Source organism: Takifugu rubripes, chromosome 19 (genome assembly GCF_901000725.2).
Source record: "Takifugu rubripes chromosome 19, fTakRub1.2, whole genome shotgun sequence".
Lineage (NCBI taxonomy): Eukaryota > Metazoa > Chordata > Actinopteri > Tetraodontiformes > Tetraodontidae > Takifugu > Takifugu rubripes.
The window spans coordinates 6,044,286-6,064,083 of record NC_042303.1 but is presented as its reverse complement, the minus strand read 5'-3'; the positions used below and the strand labels follow the sequence as shown (position 1 = coordinate 6,064,083).

Genomic DNA, 19,798 nt, shown 5'->3' with positions numbered 1-19,798 from the left:
GCAAATGACTCACTGAGTCTCCATAAAGACCAGGGTGTTGTAAACAAGTTACTGACCAACAGAAGGAGCTGTTGCTGGATTGAAATAAATTATCTCATAACCAAAAAACGCCCTTAACATAAAAGGATAAAGAACAACAAACAAACTAAATGTAAGGCACAGTTTTACTTATGAAGCTTAAGAGCCTGATTACTTTTATGGTACTTGACAAAGATCAGAGTAATTCAAAAGTAAAATATATAATATTTGACTGAAAACGCTAGGCAATCTACAATTTTGAGTGCTGGAAACACTCTTTTAGGTGGTACTTGTATTGAATATAATACAAGTATTGTGTTTTTCTCTTGGCGAAGGCAGGAAGCCGCAACAGTTGCGCGGGGACTGAGTGGGCGTGATCTCTCCCGTAGTCCACGCCCCTCGCGCTTGTTGATTGACGCGCACCAATGGCTCCTCCTTGAGAGCCCTTCCCCCCTCCCCCTTCGTTTTCCAGTGTAGTGCGTTGATTTCATACCAAAGTCATACTTCACATTCCACTTATACTGTCAAAGCTTTGAGAAATATTAGGGAAAACAACAGGGCGCCAAAATACAACAAACGCAGTAAAGTGCTCAGCTGCACTCACTGAGAAGAAGAAGGTGACTGCACGAATTAATAAAAAATAACATACACACAGGCAAAGGTGAGTTATACACTAATGTTCCCTCTTTCTATTCTCAGTCCTTTTCTGGGGAGTTTTTTCATGCCGCTCGTCTCGGTGAAGTTTTCGGATCATTGTCATTTTTTACATTTTTCCGCTGAGCTCCTCGCGTTGGGCGAGAATATCACTCGGAACATTTGCAGATTGTACCAGACATTGGCACCGTTTCTCTGACATGATCTTTGTAGTCTTGTTGCAATTGATAGCCCGCATTGCACATACGAATTCGTAAAAAGGCGTCTCTTTTAACAACGCAGGGGGAAAAAAAGCTTGCCAATATGTTTGCCTTCTGCCTCGTACAGTTCCTACCTGAATACAACATTTTCCAACAATGTTCTTTAAGAAACTGTTATACCTCTCAGGCAAAGAGAGAGAGAGAGCGAGAGAGAAACGACATCGTTTTGGAGGGATATACAACTTCAGTCTGATCTGGACCTGCATTACAAAGGTAAGAGAACCTTTGGATTTATCCATAATGGCAAAAGAAAGCTCTTTTTTTAAATTATTATTCAGAAAAAAGAATTCGTAGTACGCAGTTAAATTTAATTAAAAACCATTGGGTTAAATGCAAATGCGGATATAATACAATAAAATTGGATTCACTACATTTTTAGCTGAACACATATCTTTAGTTTTAATTTTTATTATACACAAATCAACTCAATCTGTGTAAATATATATATTAAAGCCACCCCAGTGTATTAAAGAGTAAACAAAGCTTCAGAAGTGCAAGAAAACAGAAACTAGCTTTAAAGTACAATATATGAGCAGAGAAAAAAAACTACATTTAAAGCAAACAAAACAAAAACAAAAATTAATGAGACAAATAAAAGTGGCCTTTCAGTCTGGGAGTTTGAACCACTTACGTTGATAACTAACACACAGATTTCAATGTTTCTTTCAGCATGTGTATCAATAACGTATGGATAAATTCTTAAATGTTTAGCCATTTTCTCAACAGACATCTAAATAATAACAAATGAGGAAGAAATTGTGGACAGAAACAAACAGGATTTGTGATATTACGCTGCAAAGTCCTACTAAGCAGATTATTCACCCGTGAGGATTTGAGCTACATGGATATGTATGCAAGCTAATTTTATAATGAAATGCCACCCCGGGCTGCACCTGCTCTGTTTCTCTGCTGTTAGCTCAGGAGAAGCTATACCTCATGCTTTTGTTTCGACAGAACCTAGGCCATGATTTCCCAAATTTCTACATATTACTGTCCTTTATTGTAACATATCGCAACTTGGATCTGGTCTTCATGTTTGATTAAAGCTATTTTTATCAATTACCGATTATACTATTTGTTTATATTATTAATCGATTCTTGTTAGGGTAAAAAAATATCAGAGAATTGCCTGAGTAGATGCTAAATTGTAGAGCGCTAGCTTCTCCTATGTGGTGATTTCATGCAGAGTTAAATCACTGCCAGTCAGTCAACTGGTTTTACAGAATGTTGTCTGTCTGGTTGGTCCATGTAGGAAGAATAACCTGTTAATGTTTCTGCTTGTTTGCTGTAACTTACTGTCTGGTTTAATCTGGCACCACTCTATAACCCTCCAAATTGTTGCATATAGACAGATCCATACGGCTGGGAATTTAAATATGACAGCCTGTCAGTGAGGCCTGGAAAGTCAGAAAAGGCACTTTCACACCGCAGTGACACAGATCACAATATTATATGTTTTTTTCCCTTTTTGGTTGTTTAAAGAACCAGCAGTGTGAAGAAACAAACAGTTTGGGCTGCACTTTTTTTTTTTAAATTAACATGTGGAAATGATGTTCTGAAATAAAACAACCAGGCTGTACAACCAAACAATGTGTCTTTGGTAAAAACGACATGCCAAGCTCCCTAATAATAGATTTAGATGCAGATGGATAAATCTGGAAAGGATTAGGCTTTGTGTTGCTCTGATGCATTCCCTTATGCAGTATCAGCCCCCCTATCAACACAGTCCTTTTTCCTTGGTTGTGTTTTATTTTCAGTTCAAGGTTGTGTTCATATGGTGGAAAGGGTTCCCAGCTTCACCCACACCAGGGTGGTTGATAAATGGTAATAACCCACCCTGGAGATGTTTTTTCCACTTTTTAATCTCCATATGTGCTCTGCCGCTTAGAAACAATCAGAACTATAGACAGTGAAGGTATGTCTCCTCATTTCCCGCTCCATCCTTCTTTCTTTACTCTGGGTGTTTACGGGGTCTGTTGTTGTTTGTCAGCAGCAGCTTCACCCATTTGTGTCGAAGCCAACAGAAGAACGACTAAATAACCTTCGCCCATTTGTGCCGACGTTGGTTGCTTTTTAGCACCGTCCCCACAAGTGCTTTCCCAAATGGTGGACACTTGCCCCTTTCTCAATCCAGATCTGAACAAATAGAACAATGTCTGCATGGTGAACACACAGAAGGCCTCAGAGGAAAAAGCCTACAGCCATTTGCAGAGGGGTATTAATGACAATCGGAATACAATGTGCAGTGTTACTGGGAGTGGGTGGCTGGGTGGCAGAGCATATTGCATTGGACATGAGAAGTTAATTGAAAAGTTAGATTGTTACAGATGTAAATGCTATGCAGAGATTTAAAAGTCCCCTGAAATGCAGTTTATCTTCGCTGTGATCATGCTAATGTTCTGTGCATATTTATATGTCCTCTAAATCATGAGGCTTTAACAGATAAGCTCCCTCACCTCCTATTTGGACCAGTCAGGGGAGGAGCCGGGAGTGGCGTAGAACAGTGGGGTCTTTGTGTTCGCTGTCCCCAAGATTCTAAACATTATAGTTCTGTCCCTGGTAGCAAAACTTGAAGCTTTAAGGTCTGCATAAAACACTCTTTAAAACGGATCAGCCCAGTTTGTTGGTGCGAATTTGTGAGCCAGGTCCTCCAGCCTCACGGTGGTACAATCTGCATCCATCTAATGTTTGTACGTGTCCGTCTGTGTGTGCGTGTACGTGCGCACATGTTTCTGTGTGTGTGAGGCCTGTGTGTCACACCAGAGCTCCAGTGACCCAAGGGCACTCATGTGAAACCCCTTTAATCCCTGTGCTCACAGTGTTGTGGGTTGGTGTGGGGGGAGATCTCCTTCTACAGCACAGTAATACTTGCCCTAATTTAAAGGAACACATATGATGATAACGATTCACAGTGTGATCTCCTCCGTTCCATACGGCCCATGATTGAAGCCGTTAATGATTCTGAATGCCTTTTGCTTTTTGACTGGTGCATTCTGTTGAGGTTTCACAGATTATGGCTTCAAACCACTCCTGTCACCACAAAATAGCCAAATCGGAATGGTTTATCCTCTATGTCCTCTGGAATATTGCTGATTAAAATTATTTCGAATTTAGAAAAAAAAAGGTTTGCCTGGCACACTTGGCCTGTTTTGTATCAATCTTTCCCTCCTAAGCTGGATTTAAACAGAATTCTTGGACAGTGTTACAGTTCAAGGTAGGCCACAGCCTCCAGTGTGAAAATGGAACAATGACTGAATAAGGCTTTATGCTCATGCTTGAGCTTGACATGTGATACTCATTTATCTTCCCAGTGACTCACTGAGGGAGCCAATAACCTCCACTTACCTCAGTGGGCATGTTGTTTGTTTACAAGACAACAACAATTAAGATTCAAGTTTGGTACAGTTTTGGGGTTTTTTGTACATGTGTGTAAAAGTTTGAAAAATCCCCTTTAAGAGGTGTTCGTGATCGTTGGTGTTGGTCTTGTGCGTACAGCTGGTATCAAACTGCAAATGTTTGCCTTCGCAAGGAGTGCATGTGGTGTGTGTTTTTGTCAATGTCTCCCTGGCTTTTTTTCTGTGTGTGTGTGTGTGTGTGTGTGTGTGCGTGCGTGCGTGCGTGCGTGCATGCATGCACTTTCTTGCCGTGTGAGCTGTTGGCTGTCCAGCCCTCCTCTCACTCTCAACTCTGATTGTTTCCTGAGCGCTGTGCCAGATAGGAAGTAGGAGGAAGTTATTGGAGGAGCTGAAGAGAATTTAATAGGGCCAAACGCAGACACGGGAGGCAGAGGGGAGAGTTTTTGGTGAGCTCGTCTTCACATTTAAAGAGAAATTGGTGCATTTGCGGTACATGATTTTCTGTGCGTGTGGAAGAATCATCCACAGTTTTTTAATACCAGAGTAGCTTTTCTACCCCAAGACCTTAAAATGATTTTTTTTTGTAAATCTGTAATTTGACCTCTGCAAACAGCTGCTCCTTTTGCCACCAAGTCCTGTTGTTCCCTCTGTTAAGTGTGTGTGTGTGTGTGTGTGTGAGTGTGTGTGTGTGTGTGTGTGTGTGTGTGTGTGTCATGAGGGGGAGGTGTCTTTGGGACATCTGTGAGCGCACTTCAACCTTAACAAGCCCTGTGTTTTGTTTTTGTTTTTTTTCTTGTTATTTTAATAGTGCTTGTGGATTTGTCATTGTGTATAATATTGTTCTGTGGAGATGTGTTTAGCTCCCAGCTGAGCGGTGGGTGTTAGGGTTCATCTACCAGCAGGGTCTGTTCTGAGCCAAAAGGTCTCCCAACTCTTCCAGCGTATGTACTGCAAAAAAAAAACCAAACTGAAGCATAAAAAACAAAATATTAATAATACTTTCACTTTTTAAAGCAAAATTTGGTAAATAAATGGATAAATGCATAAACGGTAGGACAGAGAGATGATGGAGAGGCATGCGGACAGATTTGAGGGAAATCTGTTAACAATCTGCTCTGCAATGTGAGTCAGTACAATTGAGTCATGGGAATGAGAGTGTACAGCTGTACAGATGGATGGAAGGAGAGAGAGACAGAGAAGGTCATTGTCACATATTCGGTGCGATAAGACCAAAAACAGATGTGATAACATGGAATCATATTCAAGGGCCAGCTGGTTAAAAGTTTGTAAGGATGAAACCTTTGACGGATTGTTGCCAGGCATGCAATAATCGCAGAGCATGCTGTGTTTTCTCTAAGCACTGTGTAATGTTTAGCGTAGCATGGAACAAACTGTGATGAAAACATCTGATCTGGCCCTGGATATATAAGACCGGTGGCCGGCGCGACTGGATGTCCTGTAGCCATCCAGAATTTGGCAAAGAAGAAAGTTACACAATACCCATCTGAAGCCAGACTAAGAGGCTACACAAAGTAGCAACTTGCTAGTTAGTATTAGGTTGTAGTCTCATCAAAGGGCCAGTTCTGTGTTTATTCTTCACCACTGTAAATGAAGATTTCAATACAGGGAATATTGGTTATTTTTGCACCATTCAGAAATATAACACCTAGCCTCGTTTATGGTAATTAGTAAAATTGTAACTACCGGTACTTTGGACCACCTAGTGGAAATAGAGCCTTGTTGTTTGGTCAATTTTTCTAGCAGTCTTAATAAACTGCAGATATTACTTGCTCAAAAAACCTTAGTTTGAGTCAATTCAGCTAAAGGGATTCAGCAAAGGAAGATTTCCATGACTCCTGCTATTCCTAAAACCCCCTGGGAAAATTTACACAAATGCGATCAAAACAGTGTCATGACATGTAATGTTTAAGGTTTCAGGTTTCTGTTTAGCGCCAAGCTCCAAATGTAACTACCGGTACTCTGTTTTGTACCACAACACATGTAGGTTTCTACATTTTTTTATCTGAGCATGGTTAACCAGTTGAACTTTTAACAGTTAAGTAAATACCATAATCACCTTCCTGCAGTTTCTTTCCCAACATGCATGCAATGTAATTGCGTTAGACTAAACCTACACACCCACAGAAACAAATTTACAGTCAAACAAACAATGTTTAAATTTACCTAGTCAGATTTAAAAATTGGAGCAAAGAAAAAAAAGCAAATTAGTTATTTCAAAACCACACACTAAACCCATCCAACTCAGATCCATCCATTTTTTGATTTATACTGGCAACAACATTATAGAGGTACTAAGCTCCCAATTATCCATGTAGACCATGAAATAAAGGCCAGGTTTTACTCCCCAGTGTTTACTGACCCTTCTGACAAAATATTACATGCATTGATTTTAATTTGTCACAACAGTTTATAAATGAATCAGTCTGAAAAAGATTCCAAAGCACTGTCTGATGGTTATTATACAACCTGCTGCCTTCGTTGATATGGTTTATGGTGTAGATAGCAGAACACTTATATTTAAAAAACGATATGCTCTTGGGGGAGGTAAAGTGGGTAAAGTGGCTACATCAAGGAGAAACGGACCAGCGGCAGTCCTGCATGCAGCCAGTGTCATTTTCTTTTCTCTTCTTTATTTTCTTATAAAGCAGAAACCCAAAGAGTATTTTCTGGAAACATGATGACGATGGCTGTCCACTTTTGGAGGACTGATGGTCTAGTGGGTTGCATTATATAATTGGGACAAACGACCTTTTTGTTAAGACTTTTGTGGGTGCATTGTAGTTGTGCACTGCTGGTTTGGACATGTGTGGTCAGCCGACACATGCCGTACCATGGCTGTCAGGCTGTGCGGTTTAGTCTAAGGATTCTTGCTATCTAGTCTTCAATATGACTAGGTTTGACTAACACTCCTTACTTACCAGTGACTAGAAGAGAGACACTGCCAGTTGGATCTTGAAAATAGGAGACACAAGTTGTCTTTGAATTCCGCTGCCTCAGTCAAAACTCACCTGGATTGTCCATCTGTGTCTACAAAGATGACCTCATGTTTAGCTGAGAAACAGAACCTGGCACAATAAAAACACAATTGCGGCTTTTCCCCCCCCCCAGACTGATTAATGCAAAAGACCTGAATTTTATGCCATACGCTGGTTGTTATGGAGAAACACACTGTATGAGAGGATTAGGGTTAGTGTTTCCTTCACTGTGCGGCACACTTCTACTAATACTTAGTTTGATGGAATCCCCCTCCTTTATATAAGCTACGCAGACAGCTTTCCTACATGTGGCCAGGAAGGATGACTGAGTCAGTGGAATCACGGGAATTTAAACATTTTACTGCACTCCAAGAAAAACAAAGGGACCTCGGTGCATTGTCAAAACCTCCAACAAGAGATAAGCTCCTGTGATGTGATTGTCCTGTGATGTGAAGTCTGTGATGTGATTGCTTCATCCAGCGGGGAAATGTGGGAGTCTGGTGAATGCTGTTGTTCTGGTTTTGAGGTGTCATTTATGTTGGTCAAGTACAGTAAACTACTTTGGAAGTTGGCCAGCATTGCATTATAATGGCATTCAACAAAAATACTGCAAATACGCTGCTGGTGAGTGTACTCATTTTAAATGGACACTGGAAACAAAACACAACGAGGCAGCAGTGTAACACGAAAAACACAAGAATTGGTCTGAAGATCATCAATTCATGGACTCCTAACTTGCTTTAAAGGATAAAATCTTATTCTGGAAAGCTTTCTTTCTGTTCATAGAGCTGGGAACTTGCTGGAAAAAAGTGGTCTTTTGGCTTTGGGATAAAAGCAGATGGTGAAAAGAAAGATCATATGAGTGAAAGATAATATACACAATTTTTTCGCTGCGTTGTTAACTGGTTAATATCGTAAAATGTATTCTAAGGCCATGCCGAAATTACCGTACTTGTTATTCCCTAGATAGAGAACTAATAGATAGACTTACATATCATCATCCTTCATTGTACAGGAGAATTTAAATATGACAGTCAATGTTATTATTAACTATATTATTCTATGGTAAATAGCATAGTGGTACGTCAAAAAGAGCCCCCCGCTGAGTTTATTGAATTTATTATTTATTATCATCAGTTAAAAAATGATATCAGAAATTACTCGGCATCCTGTATCTGATACATAGTTATGATGGATGCCACAGCTTCTCAGAGAGTTTACTGTCAGGGGCTGGGTTATAGGAGAACAACAGTAAAAAAGGAGGACTAACAAAATAACTCAAGCAATTGTTAAAGTTCTTCCTTGTTGGAGAGCTGCAGACCTTGCAGTTCTTCTCATAGTAAAAACAGGGCGGTAACGGGGGAGGGGAGTAGCTTTTTGTCCAAAGGTTTATATCAGCAAGTCACTGCAGACTTTAATAACAATAATACAGTACCAGTGGGTCAAGCCCATTCACAATACCCATCCAGTGCACCACTGGGCCAGTATGTGCCATTATAGTCTTTTTTTTCTTTAGTTTTAGCCCAAATCACATTGAAATAAAAAAACAAACAAACAAAAAAAAACATCTATTATCACATTAACCACATCAGACTTTACAAGAAAGATGCTAAGCATATAGGAACATGTTTATTATAGTCTTAACTGAAAATGGAACTTGACATAGCAGAGCTAATCTCATCAATATGCTAACAGGTTTTCCTTGTCCACTGAGGAACTGGCAGTTAATCGCGTTCTGTTGGAACCGAGCAGAGTTCTGGAACATGCTGTTGATTCTCAGCACATAAAGCTTTCAGTGTAACTTTATGAAGTCGTTTACATTGTCCCGGATGTTCAATCCCGTGACACCAATAGAGGACGTATTGAAAAATGGCTTCGGTGACAATGCCCTGTCTCTAGTCTGAGCTCAGAGTGTCACAAAGCAACAGCGTGTTCACTGCTGATGTTGCATTTCAGCTGGAACAATCACACTGTTTTCCAGACCCCAAAGGGGACGCCTAAATTGGAAAACACCTCCCTCCCACCGCCTCAACTCTCACCACATGCATCCCCCCCTGCTCTCCAGCCAACCAACCCACCCGCCACCCACTCCTCCCCTGCACGCATCCCCTGGTCTCCTGTCCTTATTTGGGTAGAGACGTTCTGAGCTCAGTCTTGGGGAGGGGGCGAGGGAGGGCGTTGAGTTGACACAAGGGAGGCAGGAGGAGAAGCAGCGAGCACTCACAGCTCTTTCTTAATAAGGACATGTCTGGAATTCAGGCCCCGCTCTCGCTGAAGAGCCTGTCTTTTCACAGTACTTCTCTTGAGCACACTCTCATGAGCACTCATAGCTTCAGCGAGGTCATTGGATCAGAGTGTTTCACCGATCGACGCTTGCTGCTCTGTGTATCTGGCAGTGAGGCTCTTGTGTTTTCTCAGCTATAATTGGACAGAGACAAAATAGTTTGCTCTCCCGCCTCCAAAATCTCCATATCATTCCTTAATAAAACTTTTTAGTTTGTCTGTGAGTCAACAATATGGCAGATCCTTCTGCAGATATCCCAACAGGCTAGACATTACATATGGCATCTAATTTCCACCTATCCTGTGGTTTTGTGAATTTACCAACATCGGCTTCCTTCCCATGGATGAGTTCTGTTGAGCACACAGTTCCACACCTCTGTGCCAAACCTTCTCTGTTGGCTTGGTCTGCTAAGGTTGTTATATTTTGAAAATTCACAACAAACCATGCGCTACTGTTCCTACCAAAATGTACACCATATTTTTAGACCAATCTATGAAACATGGCACCACTGCGCTGATGCTACAGTGCTGGTGGTTCGCAGGTTCCTGAAATTTCATATAACCATAGTTAATTTGGAATATTGTATAAATGTGAACAATACGACTGTTTTTCTTGTGCCATGTATTGAAGTCTCTCCAAAAAACCACATGTTCTTTTGAGAGAAATCTGGGAAATGATGTACAGCAATGCAGGCATTATACAGTTCATGACAAACATATTTTGAATGTGTCTAATCTCTATAGAAACCAGCAACAGAACCACAGAGAGCAAACAAAATGCAAGTGTTTGCCAAAACAAACATATTAATGGCATGTGGCAGCAAAATAAGTGTTCAGTGTGGTTCTGCAAAATTCTGCAGTGTAAACGAAAACTGTTCAGTTGTACATCTTTTGATGAGTTATTGCAACTTATATGTCATTCATGCTGTTTAGAACTCGGCATTTAAACTTTCAGAACCTGTAAATGTCAATGACTTCACTAATTTAATTTTCTGAATTGTATTCGGTGGAACATCATTGCCACAACTTTGCTTTGATCTCCTGTAATATCTGTTCAAATGGTGAAGGGAGGGAAAGGAAGCTTGACTAATCCTGCTATTTCACCACTTTTCCCTGGTTCCCAGATGATTTGCTGTGACATCACATTCAGTCTTTCCAAACACAGATGAACTGAAATAAGTCTGAGGGAGAATGGCCGCCCTCTTAGAGCACATTTTAAGCTAAAAATATTAGAGCAGCTAAATTAAAAATAAGCAGTTATTAACCCTTGATTTTAAAAACAATCTTTCATAGTACTGTTTTTCTCTAAATGTCTGAGGAATCACTGCAGCAGGAGTTGGAAGCATTGTAATTCACAGACTTCCACTGAAGAAACTAGACAATGCTGAAAAGACAGCTTGAAAAATACTTAAGATCTTTGGCTGCAGTCAGCCATAAGCAAACCACATTGGGACACATTTCCCAGACCACAAGAATTCTTTGAAGCCAGTGTTGATTATTGAGGTCTAGTTTATTTTATGGAATATCTTGAATCCATTTTAGACGGGAAAAGATATAGGAAATTATGGTAATAATAAAAAATGGTAAGCAGTGTTTACCCACACAAGTTTGAGACTGCAAAATGGAAATGTCATCTGGCACCAACTGGGTGGCCTATGTATGAATAATTTGATTTGCATAAAGGCTAGGCCTCCTGTGCACCTACACAAGCTATCGTATTTATGTGTGGTGCTAAAGTAACCAGATGCACTTAAAGGTTACTGGTTTTGTCACAGACAATATATCACCTTCTTTGTCTGCAGGATGTTATTAATCCTGGACCAGAAGCATTGCATAAAGAATTTAAGACAAGGTCTAGTTGCTCTATGCCTCTTTGTGGGGTGAAATGATGAGAAGCCAGCCGTCGATGTACTCTGAGATCATCATTTTAAGACCACAAACAGGCATTTTTTCTTAAGTCCTCTGCATGCCAGGCTAATTTTCTGTTCACATGGATGTCACAAAAATAATATGCTGATGAGATTGAGGTTTGTAATTATATAGTGTAATAAGTCAAATGAAGGCTTGTTTTCTGAATTTTATGGAAGGAAAACTACATAGCTATTTGTCGTGCATTTGTTTGAGGGATGTACTAGCATTCACAACTGTAAATAGCAGTGGAGAAGTGTTAAAAAGCACCAGTTGTGGTGAAAACGAAAGAACCATTTTATTCAAATTAAAACTGAAGCATTTGTTATACTATATGTGTCTTAGTAATGGCCATTCCTTGGCTTGAATCCTTAAAAAAACATCTCACAGATAGTTTCACTTTATGCTTTGGGAAACTAAGCTAAGACATTTTAGTGTAGTTATTGTGAGAAAATTGTGCATCATTTGCTGGACTTTTGCCCTTGCACATTAATACAGACTTCACTTTGGGAGTATTTGCCCAAGGAAAATAGTATATGATTATCTGAAAGACAAATGACATACCCATGTGCATAATTCAAAAATGCTACAATTGTGTGGCTCGGTGATGCTTTTTAATGTTTCGAGGTAACAAAGAAGCTCTGTGGCTTTCTCTGCAGGAACATAATTCTCATAACTACTCATAACCACTCGCCTGTGGTTCATAATGAAGAAAACACCAAGAATCTCCCTTATACTTTAATTTGCCTGGGAAGAAATGCAATGACATGTTGGTTTTAAGCTTTATTGGAATTTACGCACAGTTATCATTGAAACTGGACTGTGAAGATATTGTGATATCTGTAGTGATCTGAGGGATTATTTTGGATACTGTTAAAGTTCCTTGCACATATGCACTCCAGGGGAGCTCTGGAACATCAGATCAGGAGTTCACACTCATATCTGATCACGCATGCAGTGAGTTCTTGCAGGTACTCTTACAGAGCTGAGACACTAAACATCCTTTCTGTGCCTCCAACAGTTGCCTTGCTTAGTTCACCAAGCTGGAACTCAACTGGAATCAGTTTAGAGATATAAGAATGCAGATACTTGTGTCTGTACATACAATTCCTACAATGTCGGGTAGGTCAGGGTTACCGTTCATGTGTAAAAGGCTAAGGTCTGCTATTCTGAAAAATGTGTGATTTCCTATTATGCCATGTTCTTCTTATTCGTGTTTTAACCCTCCCCTGCTCATCCCTGAAATACATGTTATTGAATAAAACCAACTAAGCATGTTGAACCTTCTTCCCACAGATCTCCTACAGATCCTTTGATATTGGGGCTCAGGATTGGGCCCAGGGGGAGCCGCCATCATTGCTTCCAACGAGTGGAGTCAGAACGGAAGCCCAGAGGATGGGCTGGACGGGGACAATGAGGACAAGACCCTGGATGGGGATGCCGAGGGCGTGTGGAGCCCGGATATTGAACAGAGCTTCCAGGAGGCCCTCGCTATCTACCCTCCCTGTGGCCGGAGGAAAATAATTCTGTCAGATGAAGGGAAGATGTATGGTGAGTACACCCAGAACCAGCCTGACCAAATGGATAAAAAACATGTGTCTACCTCCAAAACAAGCTTTTTAGACAAATTCAGGCACACACATACACACACATGTACACTCCATTTGTTTTTTTTTAATGTAGATCTGACAAGTGATCCTGGCCTGAACGTGTCTACATTTGAATCTGAAGCCAAATTCAATCAAGAAATTCCTGAGTTATTAACAGGACATTTGCCGACCTTCAACAAAATTCTGTGTGTGGAAAACATTTTGAGCTTGTAAAAATAAAGTACAAATCACATAATCTCCACCAATCAAGAATCCAGTATCAGGATGAAGTGATCCCTCATCCAACGCTTGGATCATATTCAAGATACATGTCAACATTTTAAATGATATTGGCAGCGAACAAACATGCACAATTGTATGGGACGGGGAGGGGCACATGAACACATCTAACTGGCTCACTGAGCGAAATATCAAAAGAAACTAATTAAATGCAAATCATTCTAATAGATTCCACTGTTAATCATAGCTTTAAAAAACAACCCACAAATAACATCTGGGAGATTTAGAATGAACTGGATGAATTGTTAATTCACCTCTTTGCACTGATGGTGCAGCTTTGACACACAGGTGAATGATTTGTGTCTTTAGCAGGTCTGTACTTGTGGTGCTGTAACCCAGCGGCAGGTTCTTCCAGTTGCACCAGCCAGCATTTGAAGCACCGGTTAAGCCCCCACCGTTCTCCCACCCCCAGCCTGTTTTTCACAGTCTTTACAGGCTATTTTTATGCTCGGTCTTTTACAGCCTCTTCTCTTCCTCACTGCATAATGCTGTTTTGATTTTTTTTCTTCCATCAAAAAGTGCTTGTTTCTCCCAACACCGGTATTGCGGTGAGAGTTGTGCCATAAAGCAGGCTTGCATAGAAATGCTCTGTTTGATGCTGTTACCTTCCCTAAATGAAGGATAATTAGCACAGCAGGAATCAAGTCCAAAGAGCAGAGACATCACCTTGGAATTTAGATTTTGAGCATCCATATGGATTTTCGAAGAGTTATGCCATTTCCTGCTGTGGGTTCATTAAATTGCAGGTGTTGAGCCTTTAATCTCCTAAAAAGCTCCAGATGGATATGTTGGCAAGTTCTTTATTAGAATGACTGACATCCAGGTGTAGAAAATTGAAAGCGTTTGTCTCTCATTATTTCGATCCCACTTTCTCATTGCTGTTCTCAAGACAGTGCACACTTTTTTATTTGGTGATCTGCTGAGCATCACAACATGCAGATTAGCAGGAGTTTGTCTGCAGTCGCTGAGTCTTTTCCTCATTTCCCTTCAATTTCACCTTTGTACTCTTTGTCTCTTCAAGCCTTGCATTTTTCGAACTTTTGACACTTTAATGTGCAGCATGTCCCTAAGTCCTGAAACTTACTTCTGTTCAAAGTCTCCAAATTAAAAAAAGAAAAAGAAAAATGACAGTTATCATTTTCTTTACCATCTTACACTAACACATTAAGAACCATTATTGTTTGTTTTCAAAGCTGTTTGTATGGCTTTTCTGGCACTTGTCAGAAAAAAAATATTTTGATATGATTCATGGGCTGATTCTGATATCCAAGGAGAAACGCATACCTTAGATAATTCAGCCACTGTTGGAGCTTCTGATGTTACACAGTAACAAGAACACATCAGAAAGAATAAATGGCTTTTTCAGTCTGTTATGGAATTAGTAACTCTATAAACCCAACAGCCATTATTAAACATTGACTGATCCCCAATCAAATATGACCTTGAATGTTGTAAGAAATGTGTGATAACAATTAAAATATAATATATTAATTACTGTATTGTTTTAATGATGCCAAGTAACAGGTTTGTATTTTAGGCAGCTACTTAAAAAACACTCCCTTAGTCAACATATTGTTTCTTTTTGAATAATGATGTAACTTCTTTACAACATGGTTTTAATTTGCATTCACATCTTCAGTGCAAACCATTGCAGGCATCTGTAAAAGTACCTAAATAACCTTTTCAGTCCAGTTTAGTGGGGTAGCATTGTGTCTCAGGTCTTTTCCATTGCCATGAGCATGTCAACAAAGAGGCAGGTCATGGACAAATCTGGCCCCTTAGTGACAAACTGTCAGGACCTCTTCGAGAGACCTTTTTTTTCCTAGAGCATTAGACCTCGGCTCCGTTTACAATAAGTCATCCGAGGCTGTGCTGGCACAGGCCAAGCATGCCCCAGAAGAAGTCTGCTCACAAGGTGATTACCTCAGACATCTGAAAACTGCCCTGACGTGAGCTTGGGGGAATGTTAGCCATTGCACTGTATGTAACGCTGTCTAACCTTGCAGTCTCCAACTCCCAGTGGCCTTCATATACAAGAACAGTCTCTTTTTGAATCTCCTTTTTTTGAAAAAAAACAAACAAAAAAAAAACCTCACTGCAAAACATTTGCAAATGTCTCCTGAAAAGTTGTTCGTGGTAATCAGTGTCATTGAGATCAAAGTCACATGTTTTGAATGATTAAAGTTGTTTCAGTGCAGAAAAAGGTCCACATATCATTATTATGAATGGCAAATGTCAACTGACATTCAAGCTGAAAACAAAACATAATTATATTGTTTATTTTTGCCGAAACATACAAGACAATTAAACACATGTGCTGCAGTGCTACCAGTATGAAGACTTCGCATTTTAATGAATGACTGTCAGCTGTTTCCCCACATTAACCTACAGAATTACATAGTTGCGAGCTAAAGGGAAATTAGTAGACGTCTGTGTGTATCTGTGTGAATCTTTGTTGGGGGAAAAAAAGTTGCCCATCCTGTTTCGCTTTGGGGCTGTAGCAGCATGTTTTTTCTCTCCATTTTCTGGCTTAGACAGGTATGTCAAACCGCGAGCACTCATGCATGCACCTCTTTCCTCCAATCAGCCGTGCAGCTGTCACCAAAGCAAAGCACTCTGGGTAGAAAAAGAATAAAGGATTACAGCACCGCCTGAGAGGCAGTTTTGACCTTTCTTTAAAAGGTGCCATTAGGAATTAGCAGTCGGTTGTGCATACATAAGTAAGTTAGTGGAGTTGAGACCTCTGTAATGATGACAAAGCAGGTATTCCCTACCCAACCCCCTTGTTGGGTGTTATGAATGTTTTCAGTCATGGCTGAGCAGTGGGTTAGAAATTTTGGATTTACTCTGTGCTATGAGATAGGAGGAGGGTGGAGAATAGGGGTGGTGAAAAGCTTAAGGGGCGATAGAAAGACATAGAGCTCAACCTTTTGCTCTATCTTCGTGTGGAAGTGGAAAATTCCTGCGGTCATGTAGTAAAAGAAGTAAGATAGGCGTGTCAGAGAAGAGGTTAAGAATGGCAGCCTGCAGCCATCGGAGTGAGCGTTGAGCAATCGACAGGGGAATCGTGAAATGAAAGACAGTGAGCATGTGATTGTAAGACTGTGTCTGTGTGTGCACACCTGTCATGTTCCCCTGCTGTGCGGGCTGGCCTTTTCAGCGTGTCCCCCTGACCTCCCACTAATCATCCTGGTTGCCACAGACAAATCAGCCAGTAAATTCACTCTGATGTGTGCGATCGCTGTTTTTCTAAAATGCGTTGTGGACAAAAGCTTTCTATATTATTTCAATCTGTAACAGTCTTAGCCTTATTCGGGTGTACTGCAGCAGTTGTGAGATCTGTTTTTTCTTTTTTCTCTCGACAGAACATAAAAAATAAGTGCCTGAGAATGTGTCCTACAGGTCTACGTCCAAGTTATTGTTAATGGCCAAAAATCTATCTGAAGCTGGACTGAACTTGCTTGGCCCACATCAAAGTGTTGTCTCTGCAGCAGTGATTTAAAATATCACAAGAGCAACCAGATGTTCAGGATAAACTGGAGATATCATCCCAGCTCTCAGCCCTAGAACAGCACTGCTCAGCAGATGAGGAAAACACATTTTTGACAAAGTGTGCATTACCAGCTGAAACACTGGTTAAACGCTGTTATGTAGAGGTATTTTGTTTGACAGTTTGGAAGTAAATGATCCCTCCACATTTGTTCTGCAGCTTGGAAGGTCTTGAAAAGTCTGCTGCTGATCTATAATTTGGCCAGGTCCCTCGCTCCGCCATTCTTTCACAGAGGCTCCTATCTTATTTGCCCTGCTGGGATCGTGTGATATCCCAGTATGTACTCATGTGCAATAAGATAGTGACACAATTCATTGCAGGACTCTCTGGTAGGGCATATAAAGTTTTCTCCCCTTCTGTTGGTCTGCTAAAGAGATTGAGAGTGACAGTTGCGTGGGGGTCGTGTCGGCATTGTTTTTTCTCTGCCATTCTCCACTGGGATGGTCGGCAGCAGGTGCTGCCATCCGTTGGGTGCGAGGTCACACAGTGGTGTTGTTTTGGGAAAAGAGCTTGCTTTGCTGCCAGGTGGCAGTTGTTGGTGGAGACAGTTATGGCTTTGTGCTCCCTCCAAGAGTTACAGCATCAGCTGCCTCCCTAACCACCCCCGGCTCCAACCCCAACCCCAACCTAATGGCCCTCACCCCAAATGTAACCCTTGCTTCTCTCAGAGCAGGAACTGCATGTGAGCGTGTGTGTGTATGTGTGTGTTTGCCTGAGGTTTTTGGCAGTGTTCGCAGAACCAGGCCAATCGCGCTGGCTAGCGCAGATGTGACAGGCTTAAAGGAATGTGAGGAATGTGGAGGCGCTAAGGCGGGCGTGTCCATCCTTGGCCCAGGGCAGAAGGGGGAGGGCCAGCTTGGTATCAGCCGACAGCTCCACTCTCCTGGCTTGCTGCCGGGCTGACTGGTTGGAGATGGTGAACCTTGCGAGCTTGCTGAAGATGGCCTTTAGTACTTTTATGGTAATGGCTCTAACTTGTGCCTTCTGGAGGCCAACTGTTAAAGAGTATACAAGAAAAACAAGTCCTGGTTCCCTCCTGTCATTATGTCTTCTGGGGACACTAAAGTGTTAAAGTTCTTAGAATGAGTTAAGGGTGTGCTCATACAGGCAGATACAGTTTTTGTCATCCTCTGTTTGTAGGTTAAGAAGAGTTTCGGTGATTATTCATAATGAAGTAGTTGTTTAACCTCTCTCTCTTTCTCTCTCTCTCTCTCTCTCTCTATATATATATATGTGTATGTGTGTGTGTGTGTGTGTATATATATATATATATGTGTGTGTGTGTGTGTGTGTATGTATATATATATATATATATATATATATATAGCCAATTTGTAGCCACAGAAACCCAATAAATCTGACTTGGAAAAGAAAAGCCTAAAGGAAGAGTGATGGACTGAGTTTTCCCTATGGACAGCATAATAACATAATGCTTTATGATTTTCTTTTTGGTACAGCATGGATGTTTTCTGTTGTTTTTTTTCATTTCCTCATTATCTGACACTATGCTTTGTTGATCTCTCCCTCTCTCTCGCACCTCAGTGACTATAAAGATGAGCACAGAGGGACAGAAGCCTGTTCTCTGCATAACCTGTTTGTGCAGAATTTCTAGTGGAGATGTTAGGTCACAAAAACCAGTTTCTGTTGTCTGAGCAATCTGTAGTTATGGCCACATGAACAGACAATAGGCAGGTGTGACTCAAAACACAATTAACTTGGCTGTTTATAGTGAAAGAAAAGGAAAAATTCAAAAAAATTAATCAGAAGAAATCTGCCTTTAACCTCAGACCAGGGTGAATAGAACCATGTTGGAAAGTGTACTGCCGTTCATCTGACAAAGAAATTAGTCGTAGAATTTGACAACAGTGCCACCTTATGTCTAATTTTAAGCATCAGCACAGAATTCTTTTCATCTGTTTCTTCAATATTAACCTAATTTCCCCCCCTCTTGTGACAGGTCGCAATGAATTGATAGCAAGATACATCAAGCTGAGGACGGGCAAAACTCGCACAAGAAAGCAGGTAATTAAGTTATATTGTGCTGAGACTTGTCCATCACTGTAGCCACTTTTTATTTTCAAATTGTCACATTATTTTTTTGGCTTTCTAGATTCCATTAATCTTTTTTTTGGCTTTTATAAACCATAAACGCTATGACCTCAGGCGAAAAGTCTGATCTTCAATTTTGCTGTCATTATGTGTTAAAGGCATTATTCAGTCAACATGAATAGTCATTCACTTATCCTCTCACTATTATAGAGGAGAATCGAAACTGGAAAAAAGCTGTCCCACACTTTCCATGATTCCATTTAATGAGCAACGAGCAAAATTTTAATTTGATTTGCAACTGCCATTTCAGACACCAACAGTGTCACCAGCTTGCCACATTCATGTTCATCTCTGCACAGCGCCGCTGGGTTGTCAATCCAGTATTAGATAATATCTTGTATAATATTGTATCTGCCATTATTAAATCAAAAACATTGACTTTTCTTGTTGCTTCTTGGATACACAGCAAAAGGATTGGTACGGAGGTATTGTTATATACGTATATTTGTATATTCAGCGTTTGTTAATACTTACATTAATTTCATATTTGCATGAGCACTATCCACCTCATAGTGTTACCTCTGTTTATGAATGTGTGCAAGTCTGCACAGCTTGAGTTATCGGAGATTGTGTTTGTTTTGTATGCTCAAGAACTGTTTCACACCCCTTTAGGTGTCTAGTCACATACAGGTGTTAGCACGGAAGAAAGTTCGTGAATACCAGGCGGGTATAAAGGTAGGTGCTGCGAACCCGCCTTTGGGCGACACGGACAGGGCGTCTCTTTCCGCTTTTGGTTACGGCTTTTCCCTTTCTTCCCCTGTCTTTTTCTCTCTCT

At 40.7% G+C, this 19,798-nt stretch overlaps 1 protein-coding gene across 11 annotated transcripts in view; it reads left to right on the top strand.

Moving 5' to 3' along the window:
* Positions 1–485: 485 nt before the first annotated feature.
* The window catches only part of LOC101066377 (transcriptional enhancer factor TEF-5-like), a 29,820-nt gene continuing 10,507 nt past the window's right edge, over positions 486–19,798 (top strand). For 2 of the 11 annotated variants that reach the window (XM_029826654.1, XM_011613661.2), the window contains exons 1-5: positions 490–679; positions 1,060–1,145; positions 12,772–13,026; positions 18,872–18,936; positions 19,636–19,698. In XM_029826654.1, the coding sequence (XP_029682514.1) occupies positions 13,020–13,026; positions 18,872–18,936; positions 19,636–19,698 (135 nt within the window). In that variant the 5' untranslated portion in view covers positions 490–679; positions 1,060–1,145; positions 12,772–13,019. Of the gene's footprint in view, positions 680–706; positions 1,146–4,345; positions 4,735–12,771; positions 13,027–18,871; positions 18,937–19,635; positions 19,699–19,798 lie in introns of those variants that run through there. The other 9 variants (XM_029826656.1, XM_029826655.1, XM_029826653.1 and 6 more) reach the window with 8 other exon arrangements.